Source organism: Peromyscus eremicus, chromosome 13 (genome assembly GCF_949786415.1).
Source record: "Peromyscus eremicus chromosome 13, PerEre_H2_v1, whole genome shotgun sequence".
Taxonomy (NCBI): Eukaryota; Metazoa; Chordata; class Mammalia; order Rodentia; family Cricetidae; genus Peromyscus; species Peromyscus eremicus.
Window position 1 is genome coordinate 31,654,804 of NC_081429.1, and position 18,640 is coordinate 31,673,443.

Below are 18,640 nucleotides of genomic sequence, written 5' to 3' on the forward strand. Positions count from 1 at the left end.
GTCTAGTAAAATGAGATCTGGAACTTTGAACATTAGATTTATGAATATAGAAGTCACTGGTGACTTTCACAGTTATAGTGAAATGGTAGGGATGAAAGTTATTGTTGTGGATTAAAGATATAATGGGAAAATGGAATTTGGAGACACTAAATATAAAGGATCATTCCAACCCCTTGCTATTTAATTATTTCATTGTAAATGTAAAGAAGTTAAAGGATTGTGAAGATTTGTTTTTAAAATGGGAAAGTAATAATTTTACATGTAAATAGGAATGATTTAGTAGAGAGGGAAAATTAGCAATGGTCCTACTAAAAAGGATCTCCTTTAGTGGGAGACTGGACACGAAAGACTTCGTTCTGTATAGATTTTGCTTAGACTTCCTGTTAAAATGCAGGTTGTTTCTGAAGGCCTGGGGTGGAGCCTGACATCTTGCATTTGTGGTGTTTGCTTCTGGCTCCTCTTCTGTACTTGTAGTGTAAGAACTAACAGATTATTATGTTGGCATAGAAACAAAAATGTTGGTGGATATGATCAGTTTGTATAGTGCCTCCCAATTATTTCTATTTTTCAGTGCAACGGAAGCATTCAAGTGAGGATATGGTGTAAAAAATTATCTAGAAAAGTATAATAATAGTAGACTAGAAAATTGGGCTTGTAGGGTTGCAGGAAGGTCACACTTAGAGTTAGTTGGTATGAATTTAAACAGGTCAAATATAAGTAGTATGTTAATTTTGTTTTTTCGAGACAGGGTTTCTCCACATAGTTTCAGTGCCTGTCCTGGAACTCACTCTGTAGCCCAGGCTGGCCTCGAACTCAGAGATCCACCTGCCTCTGCTTCCAGAGTGCTGGGATTAAAGGCCACCACCGCCTGGCTAGTATTTTTAACTACATGAGTTCATGTGAAGGAGTGGATGGGCTGTTGGAATTTAGCATGGCAAATATTTTGCAGGGAGCAATAAAGGGTTAAGTGATAACCTTATGTAAATGTGATTTTAAAGTAGAGAGTTTTGATATACTTAGGGATAGAGGAAGAGGTTATAGAAGAATAAATAAGAATGTTTCTTTTAGCTCAACTAACTTCAGATGTATCTTATTTTGTTTGCTAAAATAAAATAGTTGTTAATGCCTTTATAAATCATACAGGTTTCTGTGGTGATGTAGTGTGTACGCCAATAAAGCTTGCCAGAGGATCAGAGGACATAGAGGCCAGACAGTGGTGGCACACACCTTTAATCCTAGTACTAGGAATAGGAAGCACACACGCCTTTAATCCCAGGAAGATATATAAGGCATGAGGAAACAGGAACTTAGGCAGTTCAGCTGATATCCTTTTGGGTGAGGACTCAGAGGCTTTCAGTCTGAGAAAACAGGATCAGTTGAGTTGGCGAGGTGAGGTTGTCTGTGGCTTGCTCTGCTTCTCTGATCTTTCAACTTTCACCCCAATATCTGGCTCTGGGTGTTTTATTATAACACCATCTCAGATTCGAACAAGTTTGTAGTCATAGTCGAAACATTTATGATATGAACAAATACAGAAATATTCTTAACGATTTTTCCCCTTCTCTCTTTTGGATATTGCAGATGACCATGGATGAAAAATATGTAAACAGCATTTGGGACCTTCTGAAAAATGCAATTCAAGAAATCCAGCGTAAGAATAACAGTGGTCTTAGTTTTGAGGAGCTCTATAGAAATGCATATACAATGGTTTTGCATAAACATGGAGAAAAGCTCTACACTGGACTAAGAGAAGTTGTTACTGAACATCTCATAAATAAGGTACCCAATTTAAAGGACTGTTGCTAATACAATTTTGACTATAGAGAATCCATATACTGTGCTGTGTTTAACATTCTTTTCAAGGCTACAGGAAGCCTATATTTAACATATCACTGTATTGTAAAACCTTACTGAAAACCTATAATTGACTAAATCACAATTTATGATAGTTGAGAAAAAAAGGAAGTTTGTAGTCTGTAATGAATATATAATCATAATGAAGAAAACATTAGTGAATTACAAATGCTTATTAAATGTTATAATTCTTTTTTAAATATTTCAACTAGCCTTTTTAGCTTTATCTTCTGTATATTTGAAAATAAGAAAACTATATTATTTAAAAATATTCTTTAAGACTTTCAGTAATTGAAGTAGACTAATCATTTTAGCTAAGTTTGTGGTAAATGTGAAATCTTTAAAGATAAATTAGTGGCCGGGCGGTGGTGGCGCACGCCTTTAATCCCAGCACTGGGAGGCGGATCTCTGTGAGTTCAAGGCCAACCTGGTCTCCAAAGCGAGTTCCAGGAAAGGCGCAAAGCTACACAGAGAAACCCTGTCTCGAAAAACCAAAAAAAAAAAAAAAAAGATAAATTAGTGGTTAACATTATAAAGTATTTTCATTGAACAGACTGCAAAACTAATTTCATTTATGAAATATCCTTACTACAGTGTCTTGCTTTAAGATTGTCAAATACAATGTGACATATCACAGATTCATTGATACTTTTATGTGATATTCATTTCTTAAATATTTTGGGGAGAAAAGCCAGAAATGTTTTGTGGATAGTAAAATGAACTCACATTTCTAACCTATACATTTTGCTACATTTTTTTGCAAATCGTTCTATTACTGATTTTTATTTATTAGGTTGTTATCAAACAATTAGCGAATAAGGTTTACATTTCATTTACCCTAAATTATTTGGTAGCATTTCTCCTGTGAATAAGGAAGTTCTCTTATGTAACCAAAGCGGTATAAGGAAAACCTGAAAGTTTAACATTAGTGTAGTACCATGCTGCCGTCCATATTCAGATTTTACTGGTTGTCCTATGTAGCAGTGATGTCTTCTATAGTAATCTTTTTCTGATCCATGATCTGATCCAGGATCACATGCTGAGTTCCTCAGACTTTTCGTCTGCCTGCACATTGGCAATTTTGAAGGTTGTAGGTCAGTTGATTTACAGATTGTCCCTCAGTGTTTGGTTTGTCTGATTGTTTCCTCATGACTAGTTTCAGGTTGTGCATTTTTGGCAGGAATAATACATAAGTGATGTTGTGTCCTCAGTGCATCACATCAGGAGGCACATGCTGTCAGTTTATCCCATTATTGGTGATGTTAACTTTGATCACTTGGTGTCCGCCAGATTTCTTCACTGTGAAGGTACCATTTTTCCCTTTGTAATTCCTAAGTATCTGTTCAGTGATATTTTGATACTGTATGAATGTCCTAGTCTTCTAGAAACTTCTATGTGGTGGTTTCAGCGGTCATTGATGGTTCTTTGAGTCATCACTGTAGGGTTGCAAAATAACTTTGTCTTCTTGTCCATCTTCTAGAATTTCTTTCTCTGGAAGGTGCGCTGGGGAGATTACATGAGCTAGGTAGTTTAGTATTTCCTGACGTTAAGAGCATTATGTTCATCATGTAGTCAGATTTTTGTTAAATACCTCTTCTTTCTTTTCAATACAAGTGCAGTAGATGCAGAGATAGTGTATACTATCCCTTTCTGGAGTTGTTTTTACTTTGATGTGAGAGATGGTACACTTTTAGTAATAGTGTGAAACCCCAGACATTAAGTGGCAAATGAGTTGTGTAGGTGATAATAGCTTAGGGACTATGTGGAGGAAAAGTTAATGTAAGCTATAAGATTTCATAAGAAAGGAGGAAATTAAATCAAGTCTTTAAAAAAAATGATTGGGGAATTTATTAAAAAACAGTGGGGGGCACTCCAGTATAGCAACTAGTATATAGTATTAAAAAAGAAAACTGGTTACTCTTTTTTTTTTTTTATTCTTTCATAAACTGGTTACTCTTAGGACAAAAGGAGTTGTTAATTAAGGAGCATAATAATTACTGGATTATTGAATTATTATATAGCAAAGAGCATAGGAAAAGATTAAAAAATTTGAATGCCTCACAAAGGGATTTTAAACAGTGGAAGGGTTTAAAAGGTACAAGTGGATGACAATGTAACAATATTTGGAGATTACTAAAATGAGGAGAAACAAAATTAGAATTGGGCAGATGTTTATTAGAATCAGAAGAAAATCTTGCAAAACCTAAGTAAAAGGATAGACTAGAAAAGAGTGAATGATGGCGGAGATTTGGAAAAAAGGCAGGCAAAATTAGTTTTCTCAAATTGTGGTGCATTCAGTAGGAGTACTGTGATGTCAGAATAGAACGTGATTTGCAGCAGGTAAAGGAAAGGGTAAGTTTTGTTTTAGGTTACTGACAGTTTTTATTATTGGAAAATCCCTTAGAAGTCATTATCCCCGTATAATATACTCAATACAAGCACATGTTTGTAGATATAATTGAAAACTCAGAACTAGACATGAAGATTTGGTGGTTGGTAGTATGTACTGAGGAGTAAGCATTAGGTTTCAGAGAATGAAGTGACAGAGTCAAGGGATAGATGTGGAGGAGGAAACTCATAGGTAGTTGTCGGAATAAGGAAGATTAATTCAAGAAGGTAGACATTAAAAGAAAGAGGAAAGATGAGTGTTTTGCTTAAAGGTACTGAAGTGTGGAGGATTGGAATACCAGTTCTTAGATGTGGGATCAGAATGATGGAGAAATAAATTAAGAAAGTTATGTTCACATTTGTCAGGGAATGACAGTAATGATCCTAACACCCACCCCTACCCCCACCCCCAAGACAGGGTTTCTCCATGTAGCTTTGCACCTTTCCTGGAACTCACTCTGTAGCCCAGGCTGGCCTTGAACTCACAGAGATCCGCCTGCCTCTGCCTCCCAAGCGCTGGGATTAAAGGTGTGCGCGGCCACCACCCAGCTGATCCTAACTTCCCCCCCCCACCCCACCAGCATTTACTGTATGTTAGGCCCAGCCATAGTGGGTGGGGCTTTCAGGTTAGTTGAATGTAAGAATTAAATAAATAATCTGACTTTTGAAAATGAGAAAAGGTACTTGACAGGGTCCTTGTGGAGACGATACTAAAGAATTGATGAGGGGTTGGGTATTTAGCTCAGTGGTAGAGCGCTGCGCAAGGCCCTGGGTTTGATCCTCAGCTTCCAAAAAAAATAGAGAAAAAAAAAAAAGAATTGCTGAAGGGTTTTAGTAGGAGTTGGTTAAAAGGTGTAATTTGTAGTATTACTATTATTTTAAACAACGCTTTGTAACTTGGCCACAGACTCAGAAAAAAATCTGCAATCATGTGTTGTTGAAAATTGGCTCATGGAAAAAGTAAGGAGAGAAGTGAAGAGTATGAGGTCCCCGTTTAAGTGAATACTTTTTGGAATCTGAAACGTGATTAAGTACATAATGAAGTCATTAGAGTATTCCTGCCATGAGAAATGTTAAGAGATTTTAGGCTTAATGCGATCTTCTAACGTGTCTCAGCTTGGGCTGCAGTCACAAATATCATGGCCCAGATGGCTTTAAACAACTTTTCACAGCTCTAGGTGCCAATGCCATATAGTCCAAGACCAAGATATCCATAGATTCATTTCCTGGGGAGAGCTGTTTGCCTGGTTTGCACATAGCTGCTTCCTTGCTATATCTTCACATGGCAGAGAGTCTTTGAATCATGTTCACGAGGGCTCTACCCTCAGTATGTTCTTAAAGGCATGCATTCATGTTGATCTAAAGTTTAAATTTAAAACTTGAAAGCGTGTACACCCTATTCTGATTTTTTTCTATACACAATCTTTATGTCTCCAGCATCTGAAATGTTATGATTCTCTCCCCCCCCCCCCCACTTAACCAGCTCTTTTTAGTGAGGAAGTCTACTGATTCCGCACATCTGTCATTCTGTATGTCAAATGAATTCAGTTTTGAGCCTCTGCTAGTATCTTTGCTTTTTTTTGTTTTTTGTCCTTTCTATTTATATTCATTTTTGTTCCTAGAGAAAAAAAAAATAGCTGCAAATAGTGTTATACAAATGGACCACTACCAAGAGAGAAATGTTAATTGATAGGGGAGGTCAGCACATAGTAGCTCAAAATGTTTGTCCCTGGATGTCGGAAGTATCAGCTGGTTCAGTGAAGGTGTTTTTCAGTAATGCTAAATATGATGTAATATACAATATATCCTTAATGGAAACCAGTGTTACTTGTTGCATTGCATTTCCTTTTCTTACTGCTTATAGTTACCTGAATTATCTACATAAGATAGGTAAGCTTTTAGTACCGTTGTATAAGTAATCAAGACCCATCTTTTCAGACTGAAGAGTTAAAAGAAAATTGAATTTTTATATGGAGTGAGGATTTAAGAAAGTCCAAATAATCCAAGTGCTATTTCTCGTCTAGTGTTGGTAGCGTATCGTCTCTAGAATATTTCCTGTTAGGAAACTGAAACCCAAAGAAATTAGTGAAATGCTTGAGAACATAACAGAACACTGGGTATGAGGTCTTTGTGCCTTCACATATGAAAAATACTGTCTTATTTTAGTAGGCATGAAAACAGGTTTGTTCTCTCCCCGTCTTTTCTAAAGAAAATAAGTTTGAAGCATGGCTGAAAAATATTCTTGATGCTTTGTATTCAAGAAGTTTTACATACCAATATGTGAGTGCCTCAGAAGTACCCTTATAGTTTGTCATGACAGAACTCAACATACGAGGTATTTCTTATTTGTCAGGCTCTGAGTTGGGTGTAAGGAATGTATTGATAAACAGAACATGTTTGATCTCCAGTCATGAATGAAGCATGCTTAGTTAATAAATACAATAAAAGCATGATAGAAGAAGAGTAATAAGAGGAGCTGTATGAGTCAAGTTGGGCTTTTCGAGGAAGTGGTGATGTTTAAATTGGGACTTAAAGAATGAGCAGGTCCTCAAAAGAAGAGAGGGTTGAAGAGCACTCCAGACAAAGAGAATGCTTAGGTGTCATGTCTTTCGGTATAAAAAAAAATAGTATTTTTGTTTTTCTCAGCCAGTCTCTGTCACACTCCTTAGCTCTTCTCCTAAGGCATAAAGCAGCAGATATCATATGTAAGCAAATACTTACGGCGGGATTCCAGTGAGACTTCATTTTAATAGGCAGCATGACATCCTTTATCAATTCCTAGAGTAAAGATACTGACAATCTGCTGTGAGAATGGAGAAGTCTAAGATTTGGTAGTTGCTGGGAACAGGACAAGATGAAGTTGGAGAGTCAGAAGCCACCATGCCAGGCTTTGAAGCTGTGGCAGAATGGCTTGGTTCTTAATTATATGTATGTTGGAGCCAGTTGTGGTTTAAGTAAAATGGTGACATGCTGTTATATAGGTTATTAAAGTCCTACTTGTGCTGAATTTAGAGGGCTTAAGAGTTGAAATGAAGAGGACTAGAACAAAGTAATCCAGAAGTTGATTTATACCAGTGATGGTAATATTATATACTAATAATATAGTAAGAGTTACACAGCACAGTTGTCAGATCCAAAGTATCTCACATGTAAAAGCAATGTTACCTGCTGTTGGTTGGTGTGTAAGGAATTTAGAAAAATGTTAAACGTCAGCTTTGCTTTGTGTTTAGAATTAGTGATCATTAGTTTCCGCAATTGTAGATAGGATCAGGATGAAGCCAATTTCCTTAGATGCTTCCTATTTGGGATGCTAAGTGTAACTGACAAGTCTCTAGTATTGTCCTGCAGTAAGGAAATTACCCTTCTGCCTTCTCAGCATCTATTGAATAAGTAACTTACATGTAGCTGCATTGGGAAAGTACTAAGTAGAAATGAGAACTGCACTTAGAAGCCTAATTCTTCTGCTATTCATCTTGAACAAATGAAGCCAAGGTTAGAATTTGCACTTTTTAAATCTTAACCCTTTAGTTAAATAAGGGTTGTATGATAAATCTAGTGTTTTGTTGTTTGTTTCTTTGGCTTGTTTCAATTTTTCTTTAAAATTTTATCCTTTATTTACGTATTTATTTGTTGAGACAGAGTTGACTGTATAACCCTGACTGGCTTGGAACTTGCTGTGTAGAACCCACAGAGATCCACCTGCCTCTGGCTCCACTTCTCTGCTTCCTAAGTGCTGGGATTAAAGGCATGCATCATCATGCTGGGCTGTTCCTTTGCTTTGACAATAGAGTCACCCTGTATAATCCAGGTTGGCCTCAGACTGGCTGATCTAAGCCTCCTGTGTTAGGACAGTAGTCATGAGCCACCACGTTTGGCACATTTAGGTTAAGACTTGGAAACACAATTTGTGATGCTTACTACTCATATTTGAACCACAAATGTGTTTAGAATAAGATCTTTTCCAGTAAGTCCAAGAAGAAACTAGTTTTGGTGTGACTTTATTATTGTCTGTTTTTAATACTCAATGTATTTCTTGGGTTTGGTTTATTTATTATTGGCAGCAATACTTTCATTAATACCCTCTAGTATTAAATATTCTTGAATAATATAATTGAATAATGTATTTTATGAATGAACCCGTGAAAGCTTTGGATTGGTTATAGCTGAAGAAAAAGGGGTTAACTTTTAAAATCTAGATTTTTACTGCTATATAGAGCATTTACTCCGGTGGTGGTTTTTTTTTTGTTTTGTTTTTTGTTTTTTGTTTTTTTTTTTTAATGTAAGCATCTTGTTCTTTGAATGCTATTTTACTTTGAATGCGAAGAAAGAGACTAAGAGGAGATTTATCTTGCTCATTTTTCATCATTCAGAGAACTGCTAATTGAGGACCTTGTATGTTCCAGGCCCTGGTTCAGGCAGTTATACTCTGTCAAGCAGACCTTACTGCCTTTGTGTGCATTAGAAGCTCTAGATTCACATACTTGGATCGATCGGTGGGTTGTAAATCTGACTTTCTTGATGATTCACCTTACAGATAGGGAAATTGGAACCTGGAAGAGGGCATAGTTTAAAATTTTAGGTGACTTTCTTTTTTGAATTACTTTGTAAATGCAGTCTTACTTGTGAAACAAATTGCTTGTTTCCATTTTTTTTTTAATTCGTTATCCTGTAGTAGAAAATTGTATCTGTGTAAACCAGTTTTTGATTTTTCTTGATTTTTCTCACTTCATTTAGGAGAGGAGAGATGAACAACTACTGTACTAAATGTTGTCTATAGATGACTTAGGTTATTTTTATGTAAGGGTACTAGTGGAAATGAAATTGGTAACCTTTAAGCTTTGAACTGTTTTGTAGGTCAGTTGAGAAGACTTAGCTTTCATATTAAAACTTTCTGAGTTCTGTCATTTTTAGGCAAATGAAAATCAATGTAGAGAGAAATTTTAATTGCATTTATGATTAAAATATAGTGATAGCAACTCTTAAGAGGACTATTGGTAGGAACAATGGAGGAAAGATTTCCATTAGCTGATCTGTAGGTTCATTACCTCATTTTCATTCATTTTAGTTCAGATACCCACAGAAGTTTTTCCTGTTTCTTCTCAGCCACCCTAAATGAGAAAGGGTACCTTCCAATAAGAAGCTCTAATGGGGTAATCAGAATTGAAGGAGAAAATACTTTCCCTTGGGAAGGCAAGATACAAAAAGGAGGTCAATTTTGGGCAATCCTTAAAAGATTATTAAAGATTTACCATGAGAACAAAGACAAAATAACACTTGCAGTAGGAAACTACTCCATGGGAAAGAAGTCAGGTAGGCATTTGTGTAGGTGGCTGGAGTAGAAAAGGTCTGCAGAGACCTCTGTAGCAATGACACTGTGGGTTGGACTCTGAAAAGTACTGTGAGAACTTTAAGAGTTTGACTTTAGATGGAGCTAACATTATAAAATGCTTAGTGTCAACTCGTTTCAGTGCTTCCTTGACATTTACCTTAAATTCTTGTGCCATCTTACACTTTTCTTTAACTTCAAGTTTTTGGGGAGAAACTAAGAACCTATTTTGTTTGATATTGGAGTTACTTAAGGTGATAATAGGATCAGAGAAAAGGCTGCCTGCTAGGCAGTAAAATCTCTTGATACATTGCATGGTGACAGTAACCTGAACACAAAAAGGTAACCCCAAAGTGGTGTTTGGAGCTAGGGTAGGGAAAGGATTATTAGAGAATTGAGTATAGAGTAAACTGTAGGATATGAGACACTTAAGAAGTTGAATAGCTACTGCTTTGAAGGATTCAGAAAAGAGCTGTCAGAAGAGCCAGGTTTAAAATGATGTTTAACATTTCTTCTAGTACCCATCAGCTGTTGTATAACTTGTTAAGTAAACTACCACAGTCAGGCAGTTAACACCTTTCTCTCATTTCTGTTGTGGTGGTGGTGGTCTTTCAATAATAGTAGATATGTGAATAAGTGACCTTTTCAGTGAATGAATAATAGTAGGTAAGTTAAGCCCCTTTGTTCATCTCTGTGACTCTGTTGAAAGGAATTGGCAAAGTGGAAACAACCATGTTTTTTATAGCCACCAGTTCCTTATATGATGGGGCTTACACCTCTATCCACTCAGATTATTACTAAGTAACCACATAAGTGCATCATATGACTTGGAGGCATTGTGTCTCTCAGCTTTTCAGTTTTTTTTTTGTTTTGTTTTTTTGTTCTGAGATTTGAATGTATCTTCTGGAGACAGATTGTTACCTGACAATCACAGTGTTCATACTTTAGTTATATACTTGTGATGTGATAGTTTGTTTGTTTTTTTTTTTTTTTTCTCTGAGACAGGGTTTCTCTGTGTAACTTTGGAGCCTGTCCTGGAACTCACTCTGTAGCCCAGGCTGGCCTCAAACTCACAGAGATCTGCCTGCTTCTGCCTCCCCAGTGCTGGGATTAAAGGCGTGCGCCACCACCACCCGGCGATGTGATAGCTTTTAACACCTCTCTTGATATCTCAGCCATTGGAAATGATTGCTTTTAAAATGTTAGATCTTAGTGGAATCCCTCTGTGGGAGATTTTTTTTAAAGTCTGCATCCTTTTGAAAATAAATTTATACATTTTTGTGTGTGTGTAGGTATATGTATGGGGTACATGTGTATGAAGACGTGCATGTGGAAGTCAGAGAACAACTTCTGGGAGTCAGTTCTCTTACTTTCATCGTGTGGGTCTCTGGGATTGAACTCATATCGGCTTGGCATCAGTTGCCTATCCACTGAACCATCTTACAGGCCTTGTATATCTCCTTTAGTCCCCACCCCCACCCCCCCCAAAAAAATCCCTTCCTTTTCTTTCATGGTACTGTAATGTACTTAGAAATTATGATTCTCTAACGTGGGTTAACACAAGTTTAAAAGAATATTTGCTGAACTGGGCATTGTAGATGTTTCTTGCATACATGCTAGGCAAATGCTCTACCATTGAGTTGTGTCCCCAGAGTTGAAAAAATATTTGAAAATAAGATTGTTTTTAGGGGACTAGAGAGATTGATTCAGTAAGCACTAGGTGGTCTTCTAGGGGACCTACTTTTGATTCCCAGTACCCATTATGGTGACTCACAGTTATAACTCCAGTCCCAGGGTATCTGACACCCTCTTCTGGCTTGTGCATATACTGCACATATGTAATGCACAAACATACATGCAGACAAAACAACTATATACACGAAAAGTGAAGAAAGTGAAAAATGAAAAAGAAAGCTTTTAGGACAGACGAGATGGGCTTTTCCGGTAAAGGTGTTCATCTGCCAAGCCTGACAACCTGAATTCTGATAGCCTACATTCAGCCCCTGAGACCCATAGGGTGGAAGGAGAACTGGCTTTGACAAGAATTCTCTGACTATCCCATGCACACAATAGATGTAATTCCCCACCCCCCAAAAAATGCTCCTAAAGAAATACCAAGCAAGTTTCATTGCCCTAGCATGCAACAGATTACCTTAATGTGTGAAACTATGAAAATATACTACCCAAAACATTTCTGTATCTCTACTTTGATCTCTAATTGATCCTAATTATTAGACTCCTACTACTGTAGAGATTATAAAGTGATTGAATGCATTTTGTATCCCACTACAGTGTTGTAGCATCTTGCTTTGCCTAGTAGAAGCCAGCATAAGTCTGTCAGTAAAAGGAAGGATTGTGGTATATTCTTTTCAATAGTACTTGATATCTGATGTTATGACTTAGTGGTTTTTTGGGGAAGCTTTTAGACAACTAGTGATTGAAATTTTCAGTTTGAAATTTAAAATATTTCAAAGTTTGTGTGGTCTTTGTGAAGTCATAAAAGATGTTTTACTAACTGTGTTAGTAAAATTACTTCTAGAAAAATCTGGCATCGGAAAAAATTTTTTGTAGTGAATATAGTAGTGTTTTTTAAATTATGGTGTATCTTTGATTCCTACCTTTATTTTTAAATTAATGAAAAGTAATTAGAGTAATATGGTAACCTACCTAATAATCATTGAGTTTTATGACAGATGTTCAGGAAGCTCACTCATGGAGTTTTGAAAAGCGTAAATAGCTACGTAATGTACATTTTATTCTCTTAGCCTTGATAGATGTTTGTTTTGAGATACAGAAATCTGAAGCAAGAAGAGAGCAATAGCAACATCAATTCACCAAGTTCATGTTGAAGATGCAATTGATTGGAGTTTTGGCATTATTGTGCATTAACTCCACAAAGTATGAAATGCAATTGATTGGAGTTTTGGCATTATTGTGCATTAACTCCACAAAGTATGAAAATTAGTCATGTTAGCATTTCTGTTCTTTAGAGGGAAGGATAGCAATACCTGTAATCTTTTTTTTTTAACTTTTTATAAAATCTTTATTGACAAATAATTCACGTAGTATACAATTTGCCTGTTTGCACAATTTGATAGACTTTAGTCCAGCATCCTCATAGGCCCATGACATCCTTACCACTTTCTATTTTAGAACATCACTGTCTTCAGTTTCATACACACATATAATGTATGGTGATTACATTCCACCTTATTTTTTTAAGTGAACCTAATATTTGCAATTTTTACCATTTTTAAATTCACAATTTAGTGGCATGAATTACATTCAAGATATTAATTACACTCATGATATTCATTGATTACACTCATGATATGAATTACATTTGTGGTATTCATCGATTATATTAGCAGTATTCATTCAGTAACTATATTTATGATATTAATTACATTAATTGTATTGATTTTTTTTTTTTTTTTTTTTTTTTTTTACATTTATGATACTATGTTCTGATAGTACTGTCTGTGGGGCTTTTCCATCACACAAAACAGAAACTCTGTATTTAGGAAACCATTGCTCTATATTCCTTTCTTCTCCATCTTGAGATAACGTCTAATCTTTCTGTCTCTATGAATTTGTATATTCTGTATATTTTGTGTAATACAATTTTATAGTATTTGTCCTTTTTTGAATGTAAAAACATTTTATGTACAACTACAGGAGAAATAATACACAGATAGCTTGAATATAAAAACAGGTTATAATTCAAAAGTCCAGGGTTATTTGAAACTGGAAAATATTTTCTCTGTAAAAAATAGTAAAAATGAATACATTTCCCAATAAGCCCTTTTAAGCCAAATAATAGCTGAATTATACATATAAATATCGATTTGGTTCTGGGACACAGAAGAAACGTATCTTCATCTGTTCACAGAGCTATTTTTTACTTAAGTTGTATAATTGAGATTCCTATTCATCTTCCCCTTCACTGTTTGATTTATGGCAGACATTTTTCTATGGGTAATCCATAAAATGAAAAGATTTTAGCCTCCCCTCCTGAAAGTACAGCCAGCATATTCTTTCATCAGCTTGATACAGTACAAATTCTTATCCTAATAGTGAAATGTTTCACTAAAGCTTGCCCAGTGATTGATTGGTCAAAACCAAAACTTACTATAAGCCACAGTCATCCTAGGGTCTCCCCATGCTAGGTAGCCTCCCTGGATCTGTGAGTTGCAGTCTGATTGTCCTTTGCTTTACATCTAGTATCCACTTATGAGTGAGTACCTACCATGTTTGTCCTTCTGAGTCTGGGTTACCTCACTCAGGATGACATTTTCTAGTTTCATCCACTTGCCTGCAAATTTCATGATGTCATTGTTTTTCTCTGCTGAGTAGTACTCCATTGTGTATATGTACCGCATTTTCTCAATCCATTCTTCAGTTGAGGGGCATGTAGATGTTTCTAGGTTTTGGCTACTACAAATAATGCTGCTTTGAACATAATTGAGCATGTGTCCTTGTGGTATGATTGAGCATTCCTTAGGTATATGCCCAAGAGTGGTATAGCTGGGTCTCAAGGTCGATTGATTCTGAGAAACTGCTATACTGATTTCCAAAGTGGCTGTATAAGTTTGTACTCCCACCAACAGTGGAGGAGTGTTCCCCTTGCTCGACATCCTCTCCAACATAAGCTGTCTACAGTGTTTTTTGATCTTAGCCATTCTGACAAGTGTAAGGTAGGATCTCAGATCTCAGAGTCGTTTTGATTTCCATTTCTCTGACAACTAAGGATGTTGAGCATTTCCTTAAATGTGTTTCAGCCATTTGAGATTCTTCTTTTGATAATTCTCTGTTTAGCTCTGTAGCCCATTTTTTAATTGGATTGCTCAGTATTTTGATGTCTAGTTTGAGTTCTTTATACCTTTGGACATCAGTCCTCTTGTCAGATGTGGGGTTAGTGAAGATCTTTGTCTTATTAACTGTGTCTTTTGCCCTACCAGAGCTTCTCAGTTTCAACAGGTCCCATTTATTAATTGTTGCTCTCAGTGTTTGTGCTACTGGTGTTAGATTTAGGAAGTGTTCTCCTGTGCCAGTGTGTTCAAGGCTACGTCCTACTTTCTCTTCTATCAAGTTCTGTGTAACTGGATTTATATTGAGGTCCTTGATCCACTTGGACTTGAGTTTTGTGCATGGTGACAGATATGGATCTATTTGTAATCTTTTACATGTTGACATCCAGTTATGCCAGCACCATTTGTTGAAGATACTTTCTTTTTTCCATTGTATAGTTTTGGCTTCTTTGTCAAAAATCAGGTGTTCATATGTGTGTGGATTAATGTCAGGGTCTTCAGTTCGATTCCATTGGTCCACATGTTGTTTTTATGCCAGTACCAAGCTGTTTTTATTACTATAGCTCTATAGTAGAGCTTAAGGTCAGGGATGGTGATGCCTCCAGAGGTTGCTTTATTGTACAGGATTCTTTTTAGCTATCCTGGGTTTTTTGTTTCTCCGTATGAAGTTGAGTATTCTTCTTTCCAAGTCTGTGAAGAATTGTGTGGGGATTTTGATGGGTTGTATTGAATCTGTAGATTGCTTTTGGTAAGATTGCCGTTTTTACTATGTTACTCCTACCTGTCCATTAGCATGGGAGTTCTTTCCATTTTCTGATATCTTCTTCAATTTCTTTGTTCAGAGACTTAAAGTTCTTATCATACAGGTCCTTCACATATTTAGTTAGTGTTACTCCAAGGTATTTTATATTTGTGGCTATTGTAAAGGGTGATGTTTCTCTGATTTCTTTCTCAGCCCTTTCATCATTTGTATATAGGAGGGCTACTGATTACATCTGTAATTTGAAGTGCTGACATGGCTCATAATGCAAGAATATGGTATACAGCTGTATGTTAGCCGTCATATTTATTACTGATGTCATCATAACACTGATGTCATCAGATAAAATGATCATGTCCTAGAGTTCAGAAGCAGAAAGGCATCTACTGTCTATTATTTCAAAATTCTAGGAAACCCCTGTAAAAAAACATACACAAAAATCATACTTGGTAAAGGGAAATCTGATTAGTAAGGCATCTCAGTCAGGCATGCTATGAAGTCACAGGTGTGATCAGTCACAGTCACACTTGATGTGAGAAAGGGGCTGCAGACCAGTTAAGTGATTTGGTCAGAGACCCTACTTAAATTTGTCTGAAAATGATGGTTTTGGTTATTTGGGTTTCTTGGTGAAGATTTATATACCACAAATTTCTAGAAGGACAGTACGCCCAGAGTTATGCCTCTGTTGTATTAATATTTTTGCTATAATTAGCATGTATTCCACATAATTCATGACCCATTTTAATTACATGCTTATATTTTCAATGTAATTTAATGCCAAGCATATAAATATCTTATATATAATATATATGTATCTTACATACTATAGGTGTATTGTCTTATATATTATAGGTGTATTGTCTTATATATTATATATAGCTTCCTTTTCTTTCATGGTAATGTACTTAGAAATCACAATCTCTAATGTGGGTTAACAAAAATTTAAGAGTATTTGGAGTACTGGGGATTTTAGCTATGTATAGTCTCATGATGGATGGATAGGTGGGTGGGTGAATAGAAATATTGGAAGAGATTTGTCTATATTTAGAGTAAATATTGACTTGAATTTTTTGTTTTTGTTTTTTCAAGACGGTTTTTCTGTGTAGTTTTGGTGCCTGTCCTGGATCTCGCTCTGTAGATCAGGCTGGCCTCGAACTCACAGATATCTGCCTGGTTCTGCCTCCCCAGTGCTGGGATTAAAGGCGTGCGCCACCACCGCCCGGAATTTTGAATCTTCAAGTCCTTAGTTTTCACTTCCATTTTCTTACTAGTTATGGCTTTGTTATACTTTTGGTAAACTTTAGAATTATATTGTTTTGGGTAATGATTTCTTTTTTACCTAAACATTTTAATGAAATTGGCTCTTTGGAATTTTTGCCTTAAGCATTAAAATTTTAAAAGTGAGAGTTTAATTGATGGTTAAAATTTTGTGTATTGGAGGGTGGAATATTCTGGCAGATTATCTCCTACTCAAGAGTTGTGACCCGGCAGATTATCTCCTACTCAAGAGTTGTGGCCCAGCCTCAGCCTTTTTTTCTTGTCCATCTGCAGGAACTCTTGGATGTGGAAATTCCAGAACAAAGACTGGTTCTTGTGTTGTTGGCTGTCTTGTCAGGTCCCTGTCCTGCTCTTTGCCAGTAGTTTATTGACTTGAGAGTATGTCAGTTACAGCCTGAACATAGTTTGTGCATAAACAAGTTTTATTATTGAAAAATAGAGATTTCCTTTGACTCAGTAATTCTCCTTCAGTCTTAGCTAAAGTTGAAATTTTTTTAAGATGTAAGCAAAAGCTGGATTCACAGAAATAAATAGTATTGGTTTAATATGTTGAAGTTATTTAACAACTCCAGTAATTTTTGGCATTTAAGTTCTTTTAACACTTGTGGAATTGTAGTTTATGTTAAACAGGTCCAACTTGAGAATTGTATTGCCAGTTTTTAATGATTATATAAACATGGGCCTTTATTTCCACACACATTTTTTTGATTCTGATGCAACCACCACTACCTTAAATGTGGAACAGTTCTTTTACTCCCCAAAACTCTGTGGTACCCCTTCATAGTTATGCCCTCCTTGTCCTCTCATCTCTAGCAACTACTGATCAGTTCTCTTTTCACTGTAGTTGTATTTTCAAGAATGTCCTGTAACTGGAGTCAGTTGATTACCTTTGGTGACTGGCTTCTTTGAGTGTAATTATTTCTACTGAGTCAGGTTAGAAGCAGCATTAGTTGATCCCTTTTGTTGATGACCAACTCATACTCTTTTTGTCTCAAGAGAATCACCATTTGCTCATCGATTTACCTGTGTGCTTAATGAAAGATGATTCTTATATACAGCTTTTTGAGATTGTGATTAAAGCTTATAAATGTATGTGTACAAACTTTGTGTTGATAAATTTTAATTTCTCTGGGATAAATATTTAGAAGTGAGATTGCTGGGGCATATGTTAGATATGTATGTATTACTTTATAAAATGCTTAACGTCCTATGTGGCTATACTAATTTGCTTCCATTTGCTACAAATCTTTGCCAGCACTTGATCCTGTCAGCTTACTTTAGCAATTCTAGCATGGTTAGTAATTTCTCATCCTGGTTTTAATCTATATTCTTGAAAATTTGCCTTTTGCTTTTCTTTGTGAAGTGTCTAAGATACCCATTTTTAAAATTGAATTCTGTACTGAGATGTGTGAATTTTTTTGTTTGTATTTTGTTTTCTTTGATTTTTCTGCTTCTCTGTAGTCTTTTCTCATTTTAACAGCGTCTATAGAACAAAACTTAAATTTTCTGATGGAGTTCAGTTTATATCTTTTTTTCCCTCTTTTAAGCCATGCCTTTACAAATCAGGGTGACAGTTACTTTTAATTCTCAAGTGATGTATTTTCATTATAATAAAGTCTCTTTCTTTGATTGCTTTGCAAATACAACCACGACTATTATTTAAAGTGAGGGATAATGTAAAATATTAACCATTGTCTTAACCAGGAGTCAGAATTGTGTACATCGTTTTACAGCAGTGTAAGTACGATGATGTTGAAGTGGGTTAAAAGCCAGAAAGGCTGACATGGCTCTTTAAGCCAGTGGTCTCCTGTACCTGGGCCTTATAGGAGAACTGCCTAGGCAGCATTTGACTTTTATATGGATTGTCTGCCTTTGGATTAAGGGTGGTCCTAAAATTTGTTTAAATATCCTTTGTTTTCCAGAGAAATCTTAGATTTCTAGCAAAATGGAATGGAAGGTACAGCGATTTCCCATTGGCTCTCACTGTCTCCCCTTCGACCAACATCCCTTACAGAATGGTACATTTGTTTGTTAACCCACACTGGTTGATGCCTCATCACCACCCAAAGCCCATAGCGTACATAAGTCTTTAGTGTGTGTTGATTCTGTTGCATTAAAGATATAATTTTGGGCTTGTATGTAACCATTATAGTCTTCTGAATACTTTGACTGCCCTAAAAATCCTTCTGTGTTCTGCCTATTCATCCTTTCCCTTAACCAACA

At 36.0% G+C, this 18,640-nt stretch overlaps 1 protein-coding gene across 2 annotated transcripts in view; it reads left to right on the forward strand.

The window, feature by feature from the left end:
• Cul3 (cullin 3) overlaps positions 1 to 18,640 on the forward strand; it is an 85,629-nt gene that overhangs the window by 20,799 nt on the left and 46,190 nt on the right. For both annotated transcript variants that reach the window (XM_059277938.1, XM_059277940.1), the window contains exon 2: positions 1,582 to 1,779. In XM_059277938.1, the coding sequence (XP_059133921.1) occupies positions 1,582 to 1,779 (198 nt within the window). The remainder of the gene's footprint in view (positions 1 to 1,581; positions 1,780 to 18,640) is intronic.